The sequence below is a fragment of the Heterodontus francisci genome, chromosome 4, assembly GCF_036365525.1.
Source record: "Heterodontus francisci isolate sHetFra1 chromosome 4, sHetFra1.hap1, whole genome shotgun sequence".
Classification (NCBI taxonomy): domain Eukaryota; kingdom Metazoa; phylum Chordata; class Chondrichthyes; order Heterodontiformes; family Heterodontidae; genus Heterodontus; species Heterodontus francisci.
Genome location: NC_090374.1, coordinates 46,854,171 through 46,876,243, shown reverse-complemented (window position 1 = coordinate 46,876,243; position 22,073 = coordinate 46,854,171). Strand labels below are relative to the sequence as shown.

Sequence of the window (22,073 nt, the reverse complement as noted above, 5' to 3'; positions counted from 1 at the left end):
AGTCATTGAATATATTCAAGACAGAGATTGATAGGATAAATGCTGTAAGTCACACAGCATCCTGACTTGGAACTATATCGCTGTTCCTTCACTGTCGCTGGATCAAAATCCTGGAACTCCCTCCCTAACAGCACTATGGCTGTACCTGCACCAGGTGGACTGCAGCAATTCAAGAAGGCAGCTCACCACCACCTTCTCAAGGGCAATTAGGGATGGGCAAGAAATGCTGGCCTTCACAGCAACACCCACATCCCATGAAAGAACAATAAAAAGATTTCTAGATATTAAAGCTATCAAGGGACATGGGGATAGTGCAGGAAAATGGTAGTGAGGTAGACGATAAGCCAAGATCTAGTTGAATGGTGGAGAAGGCTCGAGGGGCCGAATACCCTATTCCTGCTCCTATTTCCTGTGTTCCTATATCTTCAAAGGGGTAGTGTGTAGATGAGGATGAGAAGGGTGCCAAGGATAGCTCCTTGGGTACAGGCAGGAAGAAAAGCCATTGCTGGAGATGCTTTGGTTTGACTGGATTGGTAAGTGGGGAATTAACTGAGCAAAGTCTTATTGAGCTGGACAACATTGGAGATGTATTGGCAGAGAATGGTGTGGTTGATCATATCAATGGCTGAATAGAGGCTGTGAAAGATGAGATGGGATAGTCCACCATGGGGGGCAAATGTAGCTCATTATCAATATGAGAACATATGTTCAACAGCAGAGGTAGGAATGGAGGTGGATGATGTTGTAGAGTGGGAAAAAAATGATCTTGGTAACAAAGTGTATGTGAGGAAAATGCTAATTTTGGGGTGAGCAGTACATAAATATTCCATGCTTCATGATTCACCCAAAGTAGCAGTCAGGCTGATGGAATCAAGGCTGGAGGAATGTAGGTATTGGCAACAGCCAACATGAATTGCTTTGTTTTTGCCAACATTAAATTCCAGGAGGTTTGGCCACAGCTTATAAACATAGCATTTGGACTGATAGAGGAGGCAGAAAATCTGAGCTTGGTGTCATATATGTGAAAGTTGACTCCATGGCTGCATTTTAACACCACCTACCCCATCCACCTATCCCCCATGCCCTAGCCCTGTCAACTGGTGGGAGAGGGCTGAAGGGGAGGGGATGGTTAAAATATTCATTCTCACCCCTTAAAATTTTTACAGAAATCAAGCCATTGACGAGGCTCACGCAAGGGGCCTACTTAACATTTCAAATTCACGACCTGGTGACATAATCGGTACTGTGACTTAAATTTAACTGGAGATGAGGGGGAGACCTGAGCTGCCTTGCAACTGAACCAAGACGAGAGTGGCCAACAACCGAAAGCAAATGCGAAGGATTTTCTCTTTTCGTGCTCCTTGTGGACACAGAGGGGCAGGAGTGATTCCCCCAGGCCTCACAGGAACCCTTTGGTCTCCCCCAGCCCCGATTGCTCCCATCCTCCTCCCTCTGGCCCTGTTCTGCAACCTCCACCCAGCTCCGATCTGCAATCTTTGACCACCCCATCCCCCTCACCTGTGGGGTTGGCCATTGGGGCTGGGGAGAGGCTGGCAATTGGGGCTGTAGGGGAGGGTGGGGCGAGGTGGCTGTTGATAGCTGGGGTGGCCTCCACAGTCAAGGGAAGTTTTCCTGTGTATGGCATTTGGATATCTCTTGTATTTTTTTGTTATGCTGTGAGGCATTTGTTAATATCTCTTGCATTTCTGTTCATAAGTAAAATGTAACCAGTTGTGGTGTGGACCAGTGTATGGGGCTTACTGGGTGGTGTGAAGGAGGACATCGGGATGAAGGGAGAAGAATTCTAACCAAAGACTTCATCGCTGGGGTTCATATTGGACTTTTTGAAAAATAAAAGACAGCGTAACTGAACAAGGACCGCCCCCCCCCCCCACCCACTCCACATACACACACACAGATACACATATATGTCAGGATATGCCACTGATGTGGTAGCCTGGGCTGTTAGAACATCAAACAGTCTGTCTACAACCACTCTCATGGACAATGGTCTTTTGAAATATGTGTGAATGGTTTTCTTTGTGTCTTATCAAGGTGCAGATATCACATCCATGATATCCATGGTATGCACCTAAGACCCTCCCTGCTGAGAGCAAGATATGGTCACATGCATGTGGTCTTGCCTAGCCATGGTGGGATTGATAAGGCACTGAAACCCAACTGAATGGCCCAATTCGAAACATTACCTATATGTCGAGGGACCAGGGTCAGAAAGGGGTATGAAGCCACAGCTCAAGAGGACATGGTTGCTGCAGCCGGGATGTGTGACTTGGTCAGTCACAGGAAGTCGTGCAGAAGAAGTCATTCAGCAGACCTGCCCACCCGGGAATAAGCTTTTGTATGTGGGTCTCCTAAGCAACTGGTGTTATGTATACACTATTGCTTGCTGAGTTCATAAAGGTGTTCCGCATAAAGTGATAATTGTATCCCAAGTCTGTTTCGTGCGATTGATACTCAGGGCCTTAGAGGGAAGTGAGACCCCCTTTTAAGAGTCTTAGACCTGCTCCTCCCAGCTCACAAGGAGCATTTACCTTGTTCAGTGGCAGTTCCCGTCTCCCTTTCACTGGGTTTCCCAACACCCTCTTCGCTGCAGGACATTCAGATGCCCCGTTATCCGGCACTGCATAAAAGGCAGTGGGCATATGCACAGCAAGCTGGAGTCACATTTCCCAAATTTCACTCTTTAACGCCACCCCTCGCTCCTCTCCTGCCTGACATGGTGAGGTTTAATATCAAGGCCACAGACGTGAGTAAGTAGATTTCCTTTCTAGGTTAACTGTATTGTATTGAAAAATTGTATACAGTTCTCTATAAACAGGCTTACAATTTTACTACAGCTAGTGCAGAGTAAATATTCCCTCATAATTACCCTATCATTTAAGTATACTTATGTATGTAATACAATATAAGACTGATATTATAAATCAAATTAGGATGCCCTCCTTGTACCTGGTGGGACACCATCTGTTAACCAAGATTCCTGTATCCTCATTTTCTTCTGATCTTCATAGGGGCCAAACAGTAGACCATCACGCTCCTGCCGCAGGTAGTATGACCCTTCCAAATCACGGAGAACAGGAAGCTCTTGTTTCAGTGACTTCACCTCTGGGACTGTTGCTGTAATGATGTACTGATGATGGACAGGAACAAGGGGGTGCTCCAAACCAATCATATTTCCAACCTCACGAGCCCAGAATCCTGCAGCAAACACAGCAGGTTAAATGAGCTTTATCTACATCTTCATTAGAACCAACTTGGCAAAAGGGCTGAGCTACCCAACAAGCCCACTTTGAGATGAGCTTAGATGCAATGGACACTTAGGTATTTTCAAATCAAAAACAAACATCAAAATCATGTTACTAACATTTGGTGTTTTGAATCACCGTAACATCAAAATGGAGACCTTTCTGGCAGCTTGATAGGCCACAGCCTGTACTATTCTCTATAATATAAACAGCATGGCAAAAGAGCAGCATTATCACATGCAAATAAGGGTGGAGTCCAACAGAAAGCCAAAAAAAAACATGAAGGTGATTTTCCCTCTCATCCCTGGGAGGTAAAGGTCAAAATTACCTGCATAGGTTCCACAGATAAGGTGGATAAGTATGTAATATTGAGATTAATGTGAGACAGACAAAAGACATCACAAGAAAAAAAATCAAATTTAATGCAGCTGTCTGTTAACCTATAGTATCTCTACAGTACCAGGAGGAAGGTTGAAGACATACGAACATCAGTAGACCATTCAGCCCCTCGAGCCTGTTCTGCCTTTCAATGAGATCATGGCTGATCTGATTCCTAATTCCATTTACCCAGCTTGGCTTCATATCCCTTAATACCCTTGTCTAGCAAACATCTATTCATCTCAGATTTAAAATTACCATTTGAAGTAGCATCTACTGATCTGTGGGAGATAGTTCCACACTTTTCTACCCCCCTTTGCATGAAGCACTGTATCCTAACTTCTCTCCTGAATGGCCTGGCTTTGATTTTAAGGTTATTTCTCCTTGTCCTAGTGTCCCCGAGGAGAAGAAAATACCTCTCTTCATCTATCCAATGTCATGCACACAAGAAGTGCAATGATACAAATTATGAATAAAATTTGAAGAGTTATAAAAACTGACTTTGTCTTTTAAAAATTGATCTTTCTTTTAAAAAGTGAACAATGCTCCAAAATGGCCACCAAAGAAAAAAGGGATTGGCCTCTTCAAAGCTAAGAGGTGTCAATTGCACCCATCCTAAAAAAGCCATAATTGCATGTCTTCCTCTGAAACAAAGAAGGTGTGAAGTAGCCACATCCAGGGCCATTGTGGAATCACCATGGGGGAAATACCAAAGAGTCTCCTACCAGGAGGCAAGAAGAACACAGCTTAACCTTAAAAAGCAGCCTAGAGAGAGACACCCCAGGAAAGAAAAAAAGCAGCATTCAGAAGCTTGGTTCCAGCCCTGCTGTAGAATTCTGTATCTACACCATACAGCAGTGATCCACTGACTTCAACTGAACTTTCAACTAAGAGTGAAATCTACATTCACCTCAGGCCTGCAACCAACAAGAACTTGAATTCCAAGAGAATTCAACAGGTTTACTGTGACCTCCCATGAAATCTACCCCCCACTTATAATCACTTACCCCTTTTTCTTCTCTATCTGTCTCTCCTTGTGTGTGTCTGTGTGTGTGCGCGCATGCGAGCGAATGAGTGAATGGATGTAGTTGTTACAATTTCGGGGTAAGGTGACTGATCAATAAATAATTGATTTTCTATTTTAAACCTAAAAGAAAACTAATTGCTGTCTGTTTATTTGACAAATAAAACACCAAGGGGTTAAACCCTAATAACAAAACATGCTTGCTGCAGTCAGGTGGGAGTTAAACAGTGGGAACCACCCACTCCTCACCACGTGGCCGTGACACCGATCAATTTCCTTTAAAATCTTAAATACGGCAATAAAATCACACAATAACCTTATATATTCCAGGGAATACAAGCCTACTGTATGTAACCTCTCCTCAAAATTTAACCCTTGGAGCCCTAGTAACATTTTAGTGAAACTGCAATACAGTCCTTCTAAAGCCAAAATATCCTCCCTCAGGTGTGGTGGCTGGAACTGTACACAGTACTTCAAATGTGGTCTAGCTAGGACTTTGCATAGCTGTAGCAAAATGTCCTCCACGTTTTATTCTAGCCCTCTAGCTTTAAAGGCTAACATCTCATTTGTCTTGTTGATTATTTTGTGTACCAAATCAGACTATTTTAGTGATTTGCGTACATGGATCCCTAAAGCTCTTTGGACCTCCTGTTCTTGCTTTTTCACTATTGAACAATAGAGAGGTGGAGCACGAGCGTACGTGTTAGGACCCGAAAGATGGTGAACTATGCCTGGGCAGGGCGAAGCCAGAGGAAACTCTGGTGGAGGTCCGTAGCGGTCCTGACGTGCAAATCGGTCGTCCGACCTGGGGATAGGGGCGAAAGACTAATCGAACCATCCAGTAGCTGGTTCCCTCCAAAGTTTCTCTCAGGATAGCTGGTGCTCGTCCACACGCAGTTTTATCTGGTAAAGCGAATGATTAGAGGTCTTGGGGCCGAAACGATCTCAACCTATTCTCAAACCATTTTTGGTTCAAAATGGATTACCTCACAGTTACCTGTGTTAAAATCCATCTGCCACAGAATGCATTCTGGAAGTCCTTACTAACTACTACTATAGACATTCCCCTCTCTAATACATTAGTAACTTCCTCAAAAATTCAATTAGGTTCATTAGATCTGAACTAACCTTTACAAATGCATGTTGGCTTTTCCAAATCAACTCAAATTTCTCGATGTGCTCAGTCACTCTCCTTAATTATAAATTGTAATAACTTCCCCACAACATCTACTAGACTAACGTTTAAACAATACTCAGATCTATCCTTTTTTGGTCCAAAATGGATTACCTCATACTTACCTGCAACAGGTCTATAACTTCCTGGTTTCCCTATCTCACCTTTCTGAAATAATGGAGTTACATTTGCAATTTTCCAATCTCTGGATACAATTACTAAATCAAGACAGCTTTGGAAGATTATTGCTAAAGCATCTGCAATTTCCTCACCTACTTCCTTTAAAACCCTAGGGTGGAAGCCATCAGGTCCTGGGGATTTGTCAGCCTTTAGTACCGTTATTTTTTCTAATTCTGTTTTCTTGCTTACATCAACTTAAGTGACTTTCAGTCAAAGAACAAAGAACAGTACAGCACAGGAACAAGCCATCCGGCCCTCCAAGCCTGCGCCGATGCCTTAATTCCAAGTACTTAATTCTTTATTCGTTTCCCTGGAATGTGAGGTATATTATCCTCTTACTCTATGGTGAAAACTTATACAAAGCAATTATTCAACAAGTCTGCCATTTCTTTACTTTCATTTGCAATATTACCTGCATCTGTTTTTGAAGAGCCAACATTCAACATTTCCTCTAATTTTCTTTTAGCGTGCGTGGGTGTTTTATTTAAATGCAATCTTTCTGCAAGGGTAATTTAAAGGGGCCAACTTGTGCAATGTCTGCGTGGGAATGTTTGGGTTATTGTGCAGCCACTTACAGGGAACACTGCCTGCATCACTCTTGGCTACATTTTTTCCCTAATTATAAAAACATTTTGGGTAACAAGTTTTTTTCAGTATTCCCTTTTTGAATCTGTTACTATCTTTTTTGTCTTCCTTTGATGTTCTTTGTATCGCTCCCAGTCCCCTACAATATTCTTTGCTCTTATGTATGCTCTTTCCTTTAGTTTTATGTTGTCTCTCACCTCATGTGTTGACCATGGCTGTTTTATTTGGTAAGTAGTGTTCTTGGCCTTAGTGGTAAATACTGGTCCTTTATTAAGCTAGATTCCTTTATGAACACTTCCCAACGTTCATCTGTAGTTTTATCCAATAACAGTTTTGACCACTTTGCATTTGACAGCCTCTGTCTCATCCTGTTAAAGTTAACCTTAGTAAATTCTAAAATTGTGGTAACTGTATTACATTTCCCCTTTTCAAACCTAACATTGATTTCAATCATATTATGATCATTACTAAATAAATGTTAATTTACTGTTAGTTATTAACTGAGTCTGATTCATTACTCATTACTAAACCTGATATGGCCTGCCCTCTTGTTTTCAACTATCTCGAATGCACTCAAAAAATTCATTACCTTTCCAACTTGAGCTACTCTACAATTCCCTGTCTATGTGAAAATTAAAGTCTTCCATTAAAACTGTTCTGCTTTTGCGACAAGCCACTCTAATCCCTAAATTCTACCACTCCATTGCTGCTGTCAGGAGGCCTGTAGACAAATTCCATTCCTGTTTTTAGTCCTCTCTTAATCCTCAGTACTAACCGTAGAATATCCGCTGATTGCTTTACTTATATTCTCTGTTACTAAAGTTGTAATAGTATTTTTAATAATAATGCTACCCTCCTTTTCTTTGGGTTTCCTTATCCTTTCTAAAGACCTTATAAACTGAATCTTGAAATCCCAATCATGACCAGCATGCAGCCATGTCTCAGTATTGGCCACCATGTCATACTCTCTAGAAACAAATGGATCAGATGCTACAAACCTGAGCTTACCTCAGCTAATCTAATTAAAATTTTTAATGAACTAACAGAGACGGTTGATGAAGGGAATACGGTGGATGTTGTCGAATGGATTTTAAGAAAGTGTTTGATAAAGTACCACATAAAAGTCAGGTTAACAAAATTGAGGCTCATGGAATAGGAGGGTCGGTGTCCAATTGGATAAAAAATTAGCTTAAGGACAGAAAACAGCAAGTCACAGTAAATGGTTGTTTTTGAGACTGGAGGATGGCAGACAGTGGTGTTCTCCAAGGGTCAGTGCTGGGACCACTGCTTTTTGTGCTATATATTAATGACTTGGATTTTGGAATACAGAAACTAATTTCAAAATTTGCTGATGATACCAAACTTGGAGAAGTGGCACAGAGCGACGATGATACGAACCACCTGCAACAGGACATAGATAGGCTAGAACAATGGGCAGACAAGTGGCAGATGGAGTTTAATACAGAAAAGTGGGAGGTGATGCATTTAGGCAGGAGGGATAGGGAGAGGTGATACAGGCTTAATGGCACAGTGTTAAACAGTCTGCAGGAGCAGAGGGACATGTGCATGTGCATCGATCTTTGAAGGTGGCTGAACATATTGACAGAATGGTTAGCAAAGCATATGGGATCTTGGGCTTCATAAATAGATATATTGAGTAAAAAAGCATGGAAGTTATGCTGAACCTTTATAAAGCTCTGGTTAGGCCACAACTAGAGTACTGCATCCAGTTCTGGTCAACACACTTTGGGAAGGATGTGAGGGTCCTTGAGAGGGTGCAGAGGAGATTTACCAGAATGATTCCAGGGATGGGGGATTTTACTTTGTCAGGAAAACCCTATATGCTGAATGAGAAATATTAATGTCATCGGTTGGAAACTTACATTAGACTTTTAATGGAAAAAAATCCTACAAGTTAACTTTTTAAAAAATTAGCAGCCAAGACGGCCACTGCAATTTACATTTGAAATACCAGGAGATTGAACTGGAGATAAAAGGTCTAACAAGAAGCCTAGCCAGGACAATGGCTTGCTCTAAGTGATTGACTTACCTAACATGGTTTCATTAGCATGACAGTCAAGGCCATCCTTACACATTGACTTTGAAAGAGCCAACTCCCTCCAAGTGTGAATTGGCATCCTGGGGCATGTGGAACCTTGAATTTCATTAGACGGTTCCAGGAAAACCTCCTTAGAAACTAAGGGTATTGAGAGAATCATGTTACCGTCTATTGATCTTGGAAGAAACTGGGAGTTGTTACACAGAAAAGAGACAAGCAGTAACTGAGTGTGCAGCAGCAGAAAGCTGCGTGCTTCCCTTTCTCTCTCTCTCTCCCCCTAGAAAACATCATGTTTGAAAACCGTCTGCGACTGCAGGACCCTCCAAGCCTACAGACTGCTACAACCAGCGACAAGTGGAAGTGAGCCAACTGCAATTCTGCCTTCAAGCAAACCCTGAGCAAAGCAAGCCAACTAAAGTGCACTTTGACCAGTCGAGGACTTCAGAGATACAGCTTCAGCCAAGGACTACTGCATCATCCACTTCACAGACTGTGTATTTAAGTTCCATTTATTCTGGACTTTAATCTAACCACCAAATCTATTTTCCCCTCTGTAATCTATTTGTGTGTGTGTATGTGTGTGAGTGATTCTCATGTGAATGTGTGCGTGAATGTGTAGTGTAATTTTTAGTATTTTTAAATCGGGTTAGAGTGTTTATATAAACTTACCTCTTTCTTGTTTTAAACTCAAGAAAACCTGTCCAATTGGTTCTTTCACAATCACAGTAAAGGAAAAAAGTAAAACACTCACGGAGGTAGTAAGCACAACCACTGGTTAAAAATGGAATAAACCCTGTTGCTGTCAATTAAGAGGAAGGGCAAGAAAGGGGAGCCTGAGACCCCCTCCTCACCTAGCCGTAATAAGTTACAAGGTTAGGCTGGAAAAACTGGGGTTGTTCTATTTGAAGCAAAGGTGATTGAGGGGAGATTTGTTAGAGGTGTACAAGATTATGACTGGCTTAGATAAGTTAGACAAGGAAAAACTGTTCCCAATAAGTGATGGTATAAGGAATAGGGAACACATATTGAAGGTTTTGGGCAAGAGGTACAGGGAGCATGTGAGGAAGAACTTTTTGTTAACGCAGCAAGTGGTAATGACCTGGATCTCGCTGCCCACAAGGGTGGTGGAAGCGGAGACAATCAATGATTTCAAAAGGAAATTGGATGGGCACTTGAAGGGAATAAACTTGCAGAGCTACGGTGATCGAGTGGGGTAGTGGGACTGATTGGATTGCTCCGCGGAGAGCTAGCATGGAGAAAATGAGCCGAATGGCCTCCTTCTATGTCGTAAATGACTCTATGACCTTCAGGAAACATTGCAATTAAAGATACAGTCAGTCTCTTTTGTTAATTGTCACAAATGTTTCAAGTGAATTCACTGAACACAAGGATAGCCTTGTACTGTTAACATCATCTTCCTCATCCACATATTTAAAGCAACAGTGCTGACAAGTGGTAAACTTGAAATGACAAGAGTGTCACAGCCTAGAGGCAGATGGCAGTTTACGACCCACTCTGCTCATCCCCAGTCTGAGCTGCGTTATGTAGGAAGCCGTCTGCAATTTTTCCCATCAAGGGGTGAAACAAAATACAAGAGGGTTCACAAGGTTCGGTTCCTCTAGTTGTCAGCTACAAGGGACCTTGACTTCAGAGCCTACATTTTTCAATATGGCTGCTGTCCAAATGATGAGAAACACATTCAGATTGCACCAGAATTGTGGTATGCTGTCTACACTCAGATTTCTATGATAGCCTAATTAATCATCTTCTCAAGGGCATTTAGGGATGGACAATAAATGTTGTCCTAGCCAGTGACACCCACATCCCATGAATAAATAAAAAAAATTAGCATAATGGCATCTGGTGAAACAGTTCATTGGAAAAATGTATTCAGCAATACCTGTGCTGGGGTGACTTTCAATTATCATGGTTGATGGTTGTCTATTATACCTTGGTGGATATGTCTTCCTTGTTCCAGCTTGAATAGAGCTAACAACTCTTCAGCCTCGTCCTCAATATGTGGCCTCCTCAGGACCTTCCTGCCCCTCTGCTTTCACCTACAGAAGCAGGCATAGGTAACTCCTCTTCTGAGAGTATAACTGTGTGAGATGCAGCAAGCTACTATCATTTAGGATACTATCTTGGGCTGTGTAATAGCACAACACCAGGGCTATCCAGACAATGGAATCTTCACCTCGGCATGTCTATGGCTTACACTATTTATATCCAATGCCTCATTATATTTTCTATCAGCTATTGTAAATAGACTTTTGACTGGTATATGAGCCACAAGTGGGTATCAAAAAGCCCACTACTCATCTGGATATTCTATAAAATAACAGTACTGTCAACAGCCACAGAATAAATGTGTTGTGACAACTTTCAGGAGGCCTGGCATTGACCTACATAATATGGTGCCTGCACAGCCTGCATGATAGCTGAACTGAATCCTTTCCTATTCATGAAGGCATTCCATAAAGGAGCCCATGTGGATTCCTTCCATGAGACTTGGTATTCTTATGGCAACAGCCACACTGAAAGAGTGAAGAGCTCTTTCCTGCTTCTGGCTGTATTCCTTTGTAAAAGTATTTAAATCCTTTGCCATGGCAAACAAGGCATCAGTGGCCTGATCTTTACAGCAGTTTTCTTCTTCTTCTTCTTTGGCCTCCTTGTCTCGAGAGACAATGGGTAAGCGCCTGGAGGTGGTCAGTGGTGTGTGCAGCAGCGCCTGGAGTGGCTATAAAGGCCAATTCTAGAGTGACAGACTCTTCCACAGGTGCTGCAGATAAAATTGGTTGTTGGGGCTGTTACACAGTTGGCTCTTTCCTTGCGCCTCTGTCTTTTTTCCTGCCAACTGCTAAGTCTCTTCGACTCGCCATGCTTTAGCCCCGCCTTTATGGTTGCCCGCCAGCTCTGGCGATCGCTGGCAACTGACTCCCACCACTTGTGATCAATGTCACAGGACTTCATGTCGCGTTTGCAGACGTCTTTAAAGCGGAGCCATGGACGGCCAGTGGGTCTGGTACCAGTGACGAGCTCGCTGTACAATGTGTCCTTGGGGATCCTGCCATCTTACATGCGGCTCACATGGCCAAGCCATCTCAGGCGCCGCTGGCTCAGTAGGGTGTATATGCTGGGGATGTTGGCCGCCTCGAGGACTTCTGTGTTGGAGATACGGTCCTGCCACCTGATGCCAAGGATTTTCCGGAGGCAGCGAAGATGGAATGAATTGAGACGTCGCTCTTGGCTCACATACGTTGTCCAGGCCTCGCTGGCGTAGAGCAAGGTACTGAGGATGTGGAAGTGAAGGTACTGAGGATGTGGAAGTGAGCAGAAAGGCATGAGGACACAGGCTTGATACACTTGGACTTTTGTGTTCCATGTCAGTGCGCCATTTTCCCACACTCTCTTGGCCAGTCTGGACATAGCAGAGGAAGCCTTTCCCATGCGCTTGTTTAATTCTGCATCGGGAGACAGGTTACTGGTGATAGTTGAGCCTAGGTAGGTGAACTCTTGAACCACTTCCAGAGTGTGGTCGCTGATATTGATAGATGGGGCATTTCTGACATCCTGTCCCATGATGTTCGTTTTCTTGAGGCTGATGGTTAGGCCAAATTCATTGCAGGCAGCCGCAAACCTGCCGATGAGTCTCTGCAGACACTCTTCAGTGTGAGATGTTAATGCAGCATCGTCAGCAAAGAGGAGTTCCCTGATGAGGACTTTCCGTACTTTGGACTTCGCTCTTAGATGGGCAAGGTTGAACAACCTGCCAGCTGATCTTGTGTGGAAGAAAATTCCTTCTTCTGAGAACTTGAATGCATGTGAGAGCAGCAGGGAGAAGAAGATCCCAAACAATGTAGGTGCGAGAACATAGCCCTGTTTCACGCCACTCAGGATTGGAAAGGGGTCTGATGAAGCGCCGCTATGCTGAATTGTGCCTTTCATATTGTCATGGAATGAGGTGATGATACTTAGTAGCTTTGGTGGGCATCCAATCTTTTCTAGTAGTCTGAAGAGACCACTTCTGCTGACGAGGTCAAAGGCTTTGGTGAGATCAATGAAAGCAACATAGAGGGGCATCTGTTGTTCAGCAGTATGCAGCCCCTAAACTGACTAATCGTGAAAGATGTCAATCAAGGCAGACTGAAAGGAGCTGGTTGCAAACTAGTTCAAGACTCTCATTTCACTGCCACGATAGAGTCAACCCAGTCGTGGATGTGTTTGGAGGACAGATTACAGGAGATGACATATTCTGAGACTGCTTTCCATGCAAAATATAAGGGGCGAAAACCAATCTATTTGGACATCCTAAGTAACTATAGTGTTGTCTATACACAAACCTCTTTCAGTTGAACCCACTGTTGATGTAGATGACCCAGTCTCTACAAATCATCCAAAATGTCTCCTTGCAGGCATGAGGAATTCCCAAATGAATGCCCATCCAACAGCCCAGGTTGTCACAAATCATAGTATAATTATTTGGAACAAGTTTTTCAAAAAAGTTGAATGTAAAATTTAATTTCAAAATGCAAAAGAAGCAATTAAATAAATGCAACAAATCAAAGCAAAAAGTATAGATGTGAACTTTTCCATAGTCTGGATTGGATTCAAACCAAGTGAAAGACCAGTATCTATCTCACTACACCACCCAGTCCTCCACCAGCTGTGTTGCAACATGTCATGCTTCTGTTGCTAGTTACAACAACAACTGGCATTTAAAGAAAGAAGGATTTTTTGATGGTAGAAAATCAGTAAGGACTTGATGGGACTTTTCATGAAAGAAAATATATATAAAAAAGATATGCATTTATATAGCACCATTTGTGACTTCAGGACATTCCAAAGTACTTTACAGCTAATGAAGTACTTTTGAAGTATAGTCTCTGTGGTAATGTAGCAAAATGCTGCTAATTTGCGCACAGCAAGCTCCCACAAACAGCAATGTGATAATCGCTAGATAATCTGTTTGTAGTGATGTTGGTTGAGGGTTAACTATTGGCTGGGATACCGGCAAGAACTACACTGCTTCTCCAAAATAGTGTCATGTGATCTTTTACATCCACCTGTGAGGGCAGACTGGGCCTTGGTTGAACATCTCATCTGCAGGGTGACATATCCGACAATACAGCTCCCTCAGCACTGCAGTGGAACATCAGTCTAGATTTTGTTCTCAGGTCTCTGGTATGGGGCTTGGACCCACGACCTTCTGACTCAGAGCCATGAGTGTTACCAATGAACTATGGCTGGCACTCATTATAAAAGACCTTTAACATAGTGAAATGTCTCAAGGCTGTGCCACTGATTGTGGAGCACAGGGACAGTGGGGAACATACAGCAATTATAATCAGTAGAGGAGTGGGTGGAAGATCACATTAATATTAAGAAAATCCAGCTACAGCAATGAATTTTGAGATGTAGGACATTGTTCCAGCAGCTGAGGGTACTCTCTTTCACTCAAGAAATGGAAGGGAAAATCAGCTAGGGCTCTTGCTCCTAATTCAGCAATCCTTGCTGGAAGTGTATGCCTATGAATAGAATTGGGCTGGGCTGCAATAGCCCCTGTGGTCAAATGATCTATCAATACTCACTGTCAAGAATCACACATGAATAATTGCCATGAGTGAGGTATGGGTGGGGTTGAGTAGTATTTTTTGGGACCACACCCTTACCCAGCATGGCTTTAGCACCTAAAGGAAAGGAGGAGTGTAAATTGGAGAGGAAAATAGTACCAATTGCTAGCACAAGTCAAAACAGTGCCTTTTTCAGGGGAGTGGAGATAGAGAGATGAAAAAGGAAGAAGAAACATAAGGGCCTAGCAGACCACAGACCCATATATGTACATTACATTTTATTTTACTAAACAGTGGCTTGCATGGATAGTTTAAAAAAGGAAGAGGCTTATTCAGCAGCTTCAACAAATACAGCATCAGTACACTACATAAACAACAGCTGGCATTCCCTCATAGTTAAATGGATGAAGAGCCAGTACATGTTCACAGAGCAGAAAAAAAAATAAGTAGCCAACAAAATGCGTTGTTCAAACTTTTTAGTGCCTATTTTGTTACAAATATAAGAAATATTATATTACTCATCACTGTAGCTTATCAAAGTAAACAATGATGCACTTTGACCCTGTGTTCTCTGATAATGCAACTCCACTACGCTCTTGAGCATATAATCTAGACTGACACTTCAGTGCGGTGCTGAGAAAATGCTGCATCTTCAGAGGTGTCTTTTTTCGGATAACATGTTAAACCAAGGTCTTTTCAGCTTGCTGAGTGGTCATAAAGGTACCCACGGCATTATGCAAAGAAAAGAATGGAGCTTTCCTGATATTCTGACCCATCATTCCTCCATCAACAACAGATTATCTGATCAATCATTCATTTGCTATTTGTGCTACCTTACTGTGCACAAATTGGCAGATGCAACTGTTTACAAAACAACAACAAATATATCTTTAGCATAGCAAAAAATCCCCAGGGATTTAATAGAGGTGTACAGTAAAAATGGTGGTTTTAAGGAGGGTCTTAAAGAAAGAAAGGGAGGTGGAAAGGCAGAGTGGTTTAGCAACAGAATTTCAACCTGCGGGTTTAGGCAGCTACATAACACCAGCCTGCCTTTCGAAAGTAATCCATTGGTTATAAAGTGCTTTGTGACATCCTCTGATCAGGTGAAAAGCCCAACATAAATGCAAGCTCTTATTTTATTCCAATAACTCTTTGAGCCATAACGACCTGTTTCTATCACAAGGCGGAATACCCATTTGAAAGAAAGACTTGCATTTATATAGCCACCAGCAAGTCCACTGGTTTCAAAGCACTTTAAAGCCAATGAAGATATTAAGATATCAAGAAATGACTGAAGGCACTGGATACTGCAAAGGCTATGGGCCCTGACAATATTCTGGCAATACGACTTGCCGCGCCCCTAGCCAAGCTGTTCCAGTACAGCTACAGCGTTGGCATCTACCCACCAATGTGGAAAATTGTCCAGGTATGTCCTGTTCACAAAAAGCAGGACAAGTCCAACCTGGCCAATTACCGCCCCATCAGCCTACTCTCAATCATCAGTAAAGTGATGGAAGGTGTCATCAACAGTGCCATCAAGCGGCTCTTGCTTAGCAATAACCTGCTCAGTGACGCTCAGTTTGGGTTCCGCCAGGGCCACTCAGTTCCTGACCTCATTACAGCCTTGGTTCAAACATTGACAAAAGAGCTGAACTCAAGAGGTGAGGTGAGAGTGACTGCCCTTGACATCAAGGCAGCATTTGACCGAGTATGGCATCAAGAAGCCCACAAGAACTGAGGTCAATGAGAATAAGGTGGAAAAATTTCCGCTGGTTGGAGTCAATCCTAGCACATAGGAAGATGGTTGTGGTTGTTGAAGGTCAATCATCTGAGCTCCAGGACATCACTACAGGAGTTCCTCAGGGTGTCCTAGGCCCAACTATCTTCAGCTGCTTCATCAATGACCTTTCTTCAATCATAAGGTCAGAAGTGGGGGTGTTAGCTGATGATTACACAATGTTCAGCACCATTCGCAACTCCTCAGATACTGATGCAGCCCATGTAGAAATGCAGCAAGACCTGGACAATATCCAGCCTTGGGCTGATAAGTGGCAATTAACATTCGTGCCACACAGGTGCCAGGCAATGACCATCTCCAACAAGAGAGAATCTAACCATCTCCCCTTGACATTCACTGGCATTACCATCGCTGAATCCCCCACAATCAACATTCTAGGAGCTACCACTGACCAGAAACTGAACTGGAGTAGCCATATAAATATATAATATATAAATAGCCATATAAATACCCTGGCTACAAGAGCAGGTCAGAGGCCAGGAATCCTGAGGGAAGCAACTCACCTCCTGACTCCCCAAAGCCTGTCCATCATCTACAAGGCACAAGTCAGAAATGTGATGGAATACTCTCCACTTGGCTGAATGGGTGCAGCTCCAACAACACTCAAGAAGCTCGACACAATCCAGGACAAAGTAGCCCACTTGATTGGCACTCCATCCACAAACATTCACTCCCTCCACCTCCGAAGCACAGTGGCAGCAGTGTGTACCATCTACAAGATGCACTGGAGCAACGCACCAAGACTCCTTAGACAGCACCTTCCTACCCGCGACCTCTACCAACTAGAAGGACAAGGGCAACAAATGCATGGCAACACCACCTCCTGCAAGTTCCCGTCCACTCACACACCATCCTGACTTGGAACTATATCGCCATTCCTTCACTGTCGCTGGGTCAAAATCCTGGAACTCCCTTCCTAATAGCACTGTTGGGTGTACCTACCTCACCTGGACTGCAGCAGTTCAAAAAGGCCACCTTCTAAAGGGCAATTAGGGATGGGCAATAAATGCTGGCCTAGCCATCGATGCCCACATCCCATGAATGAATTAAAAACAAGAACTTCTGATGTGTAGTCACTGTTGTAATGTAGGAAACGCGAAGCCAATTTGCAGCGGGCAAGCTCCTAAAATCAGCAACGTGATCATGACCAGATAATCAGTTTTTTTTTGTGATGTAAATTGAGGGATAAATATTGGCCAGTACACCAGGAATAGCTTCTCTACTCTTCTTCAAAATAATACCATGGGATCTTCTACATCCACCCAAGAAGGCAGACAGGGCCTCAGTTTAACTTCTCATCCAAAAGACTGCACCTCCAACAGTGCAGCACTCCCTCAGTACTGCACGGACACCAGCCTTGAGTTTTGTGCTCAAGTCCTAGAGTGGGACTTGAATCCAAAACCTTGTGGTCACAGACCTGAAAAATTAACTTTGTTTCTCTCTCCACAGATGCTGTTAGACCTGCTTTCTGTTTTTATTTCAGATTTCCAGCATCCGTAATATTTTGCTTTTATTATAGAATTAGTATTCTGTTTATTCCTGTGTACAATGTGATCTTCCTTGAGGATAACACTAATAATCTTTTCAAAAACATTATTTCACTATTGTCAAAGAACAGAGTTGTCGGTCATATGAAAGAGGACCATTTATGCACATTTATATACCTTAAACATTCACTCCCTCTGCCACTGACGCACAATGGCAGCAGTGTGTACGATTTACAGGATGCACTGCAACAATGCACCAAGGCTCCTTAGACAGCACCTTCCAAACTCAGGACCTCTACCACCTAGAAAAACAAGGGCAGCAGATGCACGGGAACACCACCACCTGTAGATTCTCCTCCAAGTCACACACCATACTGACTTGGAACTATATTGCTGTTCCTTCACTGTCGCTGGGTCAATATCCTGGAACTCCTTTCCTAACAGCACTGTGGGTGTGCCTATACCACATGGACTGCTGTGGTTCAAGAAGGCAACTCACCACCACCTTCTCAAGGGCAATTAAGGATGGGCAACAAATGCTGGCCTTGCCAGTGACGCCCACATCCCATGAATGAATAAAAAAATGGTGCTGGACACCGTGTTCAAACAATATCTGTAAAGTCACACTCGGTTTTATACATTGGTATGTAGCACTTCTTGATAAAATTATATATGGTGGCATGATATCCCACACTGATGTTGGAGAGCCTGGTTGTGGAAAGTTGCCTTTGTTTAATTGTTTTTTGCTCTATTCTGTTGCTTCAGTATGCCTGTCAGCTCATCTGTTATAAGACCAGTGAGGTATTCAGTATTGTCTGGGTCTCCAAGACCATCTCCCAATGGCCCACTGTGCCAAGTATTCCTTCAGTTCTACGGAAAGGTTGCACATTGCCTGTTCACACAGACATATATACTGGTCCTGAAGTTCTGCTGGAGGTTCTACTGTAAATCTGGCAGGAGTGGAACCCCAGAGAAAATGGTGTAAAGGCCACTTTTAGTCATTTGTGCCATTTTATTGGGGGTTCCACGGTTTTCTTGATATAGGTACGGTGAGAGGACTCTTGCAGAATTTCAGAGCCCAAGAGTTTTATCCATATATCCAAGATGGGAAAAGCCGGGATTGAGGGAAATATCTTGCTACAAACAGCATGAGCTGCATTGATCAGGGTGGGGTGGGGTGAGGGGTGGTGTCAAGGTCCTGAGGTGGGGTAAGTTTGGAGACTCGTGGTGCGGTGAATCGGAACCCTGGGGTCTTGGCAGTGGGGTGCGGAATTAGGGCCTGATGGTGGTGGGGAGATTGGCGCTTGTTGGTGGTGGGGGGATTGGGGCCTGGTGGTGTTGGTGGGAGGGATTGAGGCCTGGTTGGGCGGAGGGGAGGGTAGGTCAGAGGTTGTTGGTGGGGGGGGGGGGGGTTCCCCCAATCGCACAGGCTCATCAGGCAGGCAGCTGGATCCAGGAGGTAAGTGAGAAGGCGCGGACCTCCTGAATCCACCAAGTTCTCACCTTGAGAAAGTTGCCGGTTGCTGGGTGGAGACTCATCATCATATTTAAAGTTGCAAACTGCCTCCTTGGATTGGGTTGGTCACCCGCCTACCTTCTCGCCTCAGTTAAAGCCGGAAATGGGCGTGTTGGATACGGGTTTGGGTCAGGAAACAGAATTTGAAAGTTTAGCCTCCCCACACTGCCAGCCCATTAGGTGGGTTCGAGGAGGTTTGCCCTGATTTGCACTTCAGAGGACACTGCGCAGAAGAATGGAGTGCATCACGTCTGCAAGTTACCCTTGAGTTCTGCTGTTGATGCTGAACAGAATTTGTACCAAGGACTAATTTTTATGACGAAGACAAAGTATTCTGGGGGAAAAAAACAGCGATGATCAGGCAGCTTTCGAGCTACAGTTACCAGTGTGTGGAGTGCATTACATATTTAGTGGACCATCCTTGGACATATACACAGAACTCTACTCCCTAGATAATACTTTATTTGTGTTAGGAAAGCACAGGCACTATCTGCTTTATCATAGCATTGAAAAAAACTGCACAAAGTTTTATGAGTTTCTAGACAACCTATTTGGTTTTAAAATGCAGTTTGGGGCTACAGTTTTACTACACTAAATAGACAATAGAGTCTCCTGGTTTTAATGGACTTGAGAACGATACTTGGATTAGTATCTCTATTGAGCAAACACAGCTGTTCCTGCTCAAAATAAATGGTGCAATTAAGACGCTCTAAGCAACAACTTTGAAATTGCATTAATGCAAATGAATAATGGTTATGGCTTTGCGGCCAATACAAGTGACTTCCCATTTTAAACGTGAACATTTTAAGCAATGGGGACTGTATCAGATACATAGCAGAGCCACAAACTGTAGCCTTTCAACCTTTCCAGGTATATTGCACGCCCATGCCCAGGATTCACACAAATTTTCAGGTCTTTTTAACAGAGAGCTGAATTCATGTGAGTGAGGACACGGTGGGAGCACACCTGAGTGATGGCATCGGAGTGAAGCCCAGCCGATTGTGATGGCCTGGACTCATTGTCATATGACTGGCATGCTGACCAGCCAATTGCATTAGTAACAGGCCGCATAATTTGTAGCAGGACTCCCGAGGCAACAGATTTAAAAAGTAGGGAGAAGATGTCCAGCAATCTCCCTAAAAAAGCCTGCAGAGAGGTGGCAGATCAGGTGAGTTCCACGAGCATCACTCCAAGGACTTGGATTCAGTGCAGAAAGAGATTTAATGGGGGCGACTTTAACAGGCAGTGGGATCGATGCATGGAGTCCCCGAGGTAGTCAGCGCACCTGAACATGACAGGAGTAAGTGCCAGCCAATTTTACCTTCCAGGCTGCATTATAATGTGATTGACAGGCTGGCTGGCCAATTGATGCCTCTCCACCTTCGCCACACAATTTTCACCTAATCTCAATTCTGAAATTTTTCATTTCACTTATTTGTTCTGAATTCCATTACATCCAGATATTATTTGCTCAAATCTTTTACAAATACTGTGTTGTGATGGATGGCAAATATTTGTAGGTTAGAAACCTCGCGGTGGGTGCTTTTGAAATTTGTCAAGGTAAATGGAAAAATGCCATTATGGCAGTATCCACGAAAGGACACTTCAACGGACATCATCACTGTGTGATCCCAACATCAGCTTGGATCAAAATGTGCATATATTAAATCTATAAAGTATGTCAAAGTACGAGCAGGTTTCCCTCATCAACTCAGGATTTTTTTAAAATGAATTAATTAGCCTATGAACAGTTTAATGAGACTGTGATATATATTAGTTACCACCGGATACCACTATGTCTGGAAGTGCAATACAAAGAAGCCATACCGAACTCTAATCAATCTGTCTCTAAATGGATTATGCTTGTTTGCACAAACTAAGCTACAAGTTTGCTGTGCAACTGTTTTAAGGCACACATGTTAATTGAAAAGTGACCTACAGCTAGGGACTACTTGACTTGCCAGGAGTCTAGCTCAAGCCAAGCTTTTCAGCCAATGTTCATGTAGTTGAGTGGCTGATATTTCAGTATTTTTACTTGTTTTTAAAAAAAAGTTTCTTAACTTAGAACGTTATTTCCTTTCCCCTGCCAAGAATCTGTAAAAGTAAAGCGTTTAAAGCTCTGAAAATGTGACTTAGGTGTTTTGTTCCATAACTAATTTCCAACATGTTCTTGTTACTCTTGTTCCACCAAATGCCACTGCTTAAAACTTCAAGAGAAGTTACAGCTGTTGGTTCACTTTCTAATTAGGCTGAAGGGTAGGATTTTTAACCCCCAATGGGGTGAGCAATGAGGTACGAACATTCCATTTTGCTGGCACCATCCCACCCCGGGCCATTTTCCTGGAGGTGGGGGCAGGGGGAGGGGGTGTGGGGGCAGGGGGAGGCCTATTATCAGAGGCCGACTGGAATTTTTGAGTTGACCTCTGGGTCCTCCTGAGGGGTTGGAGACTAGGCCAGCTCCCTGGAGGCGACCTCCCAGCAGAAGACCAAGGGACCAGGATTCCAGGCAGGATTTGAGGCACTCCCCACCCGCCCGACTTCAGTGGCAGCTGCAAGCCACCCTCTCGGGAGCGGGCGGGTGGTGGGGGGGGGTTCCCCCTCCACAATAATGGCCCAGCTGCTGAGGGCATCGTTTGTTTAAAATTTCAAAAAGTCAGAGAGAAGGCACCTTATCTCTCTTTCTCTCTTACCTAAAAAGGCAGTCTGCTGCTTCTTTAGCAAGGTGAGGGGCGGGAGGTTTAAGGGGGATTTGAGGAAGAACCTTTTTACCCAGAGGGTGGTGACAGTCTGGAATGCACTGCCTGGGAGGGTGGTAGAGGCGGGTCGCCTCACATCCTTTAAAAAGTACCTGGATGAGCACTTGGCACGTCATAACATTCAAGGCTATGAGCCAAGTGCTGGCAAATGGGATTAGGTAGACAGGTCAGGTGTCTTTAATGCATCGGTGCAGACTCGATGGGCCGAAGGGCCTCCTCTGCGCTGTATTATTCTATGATTCTGTGATAGTGCTGAGGGCTTTCTATTGGCCCTCCAGCA

At 43.6% G+C, this 22,073-nt stretch overlaps 1 protein-coding gene across 1 annotated transcript in view; it reads right to left on the bottom strand.

Moving 5' to 3' along the window:
- dmgdh (dimethylglycine dehydrogenase) overlaps positions 1 to 22,073 on the bottom strand; it is a 173,522-nt gene that overhangs the window by 83,446 nt on the left and 68,003 nt on the right. Inside the window, exon 6 of the mRNA XM_068029462.1 lies at positions 2,971 to 3,219. Coding sequence (XP_067885563.1) covers positions 2,971 to 3,219 — 249 coding nt within the window. The remainder of the gene's footprint in view (positions 1 to 2,970; positions 3,220 to 22,073) is intronic.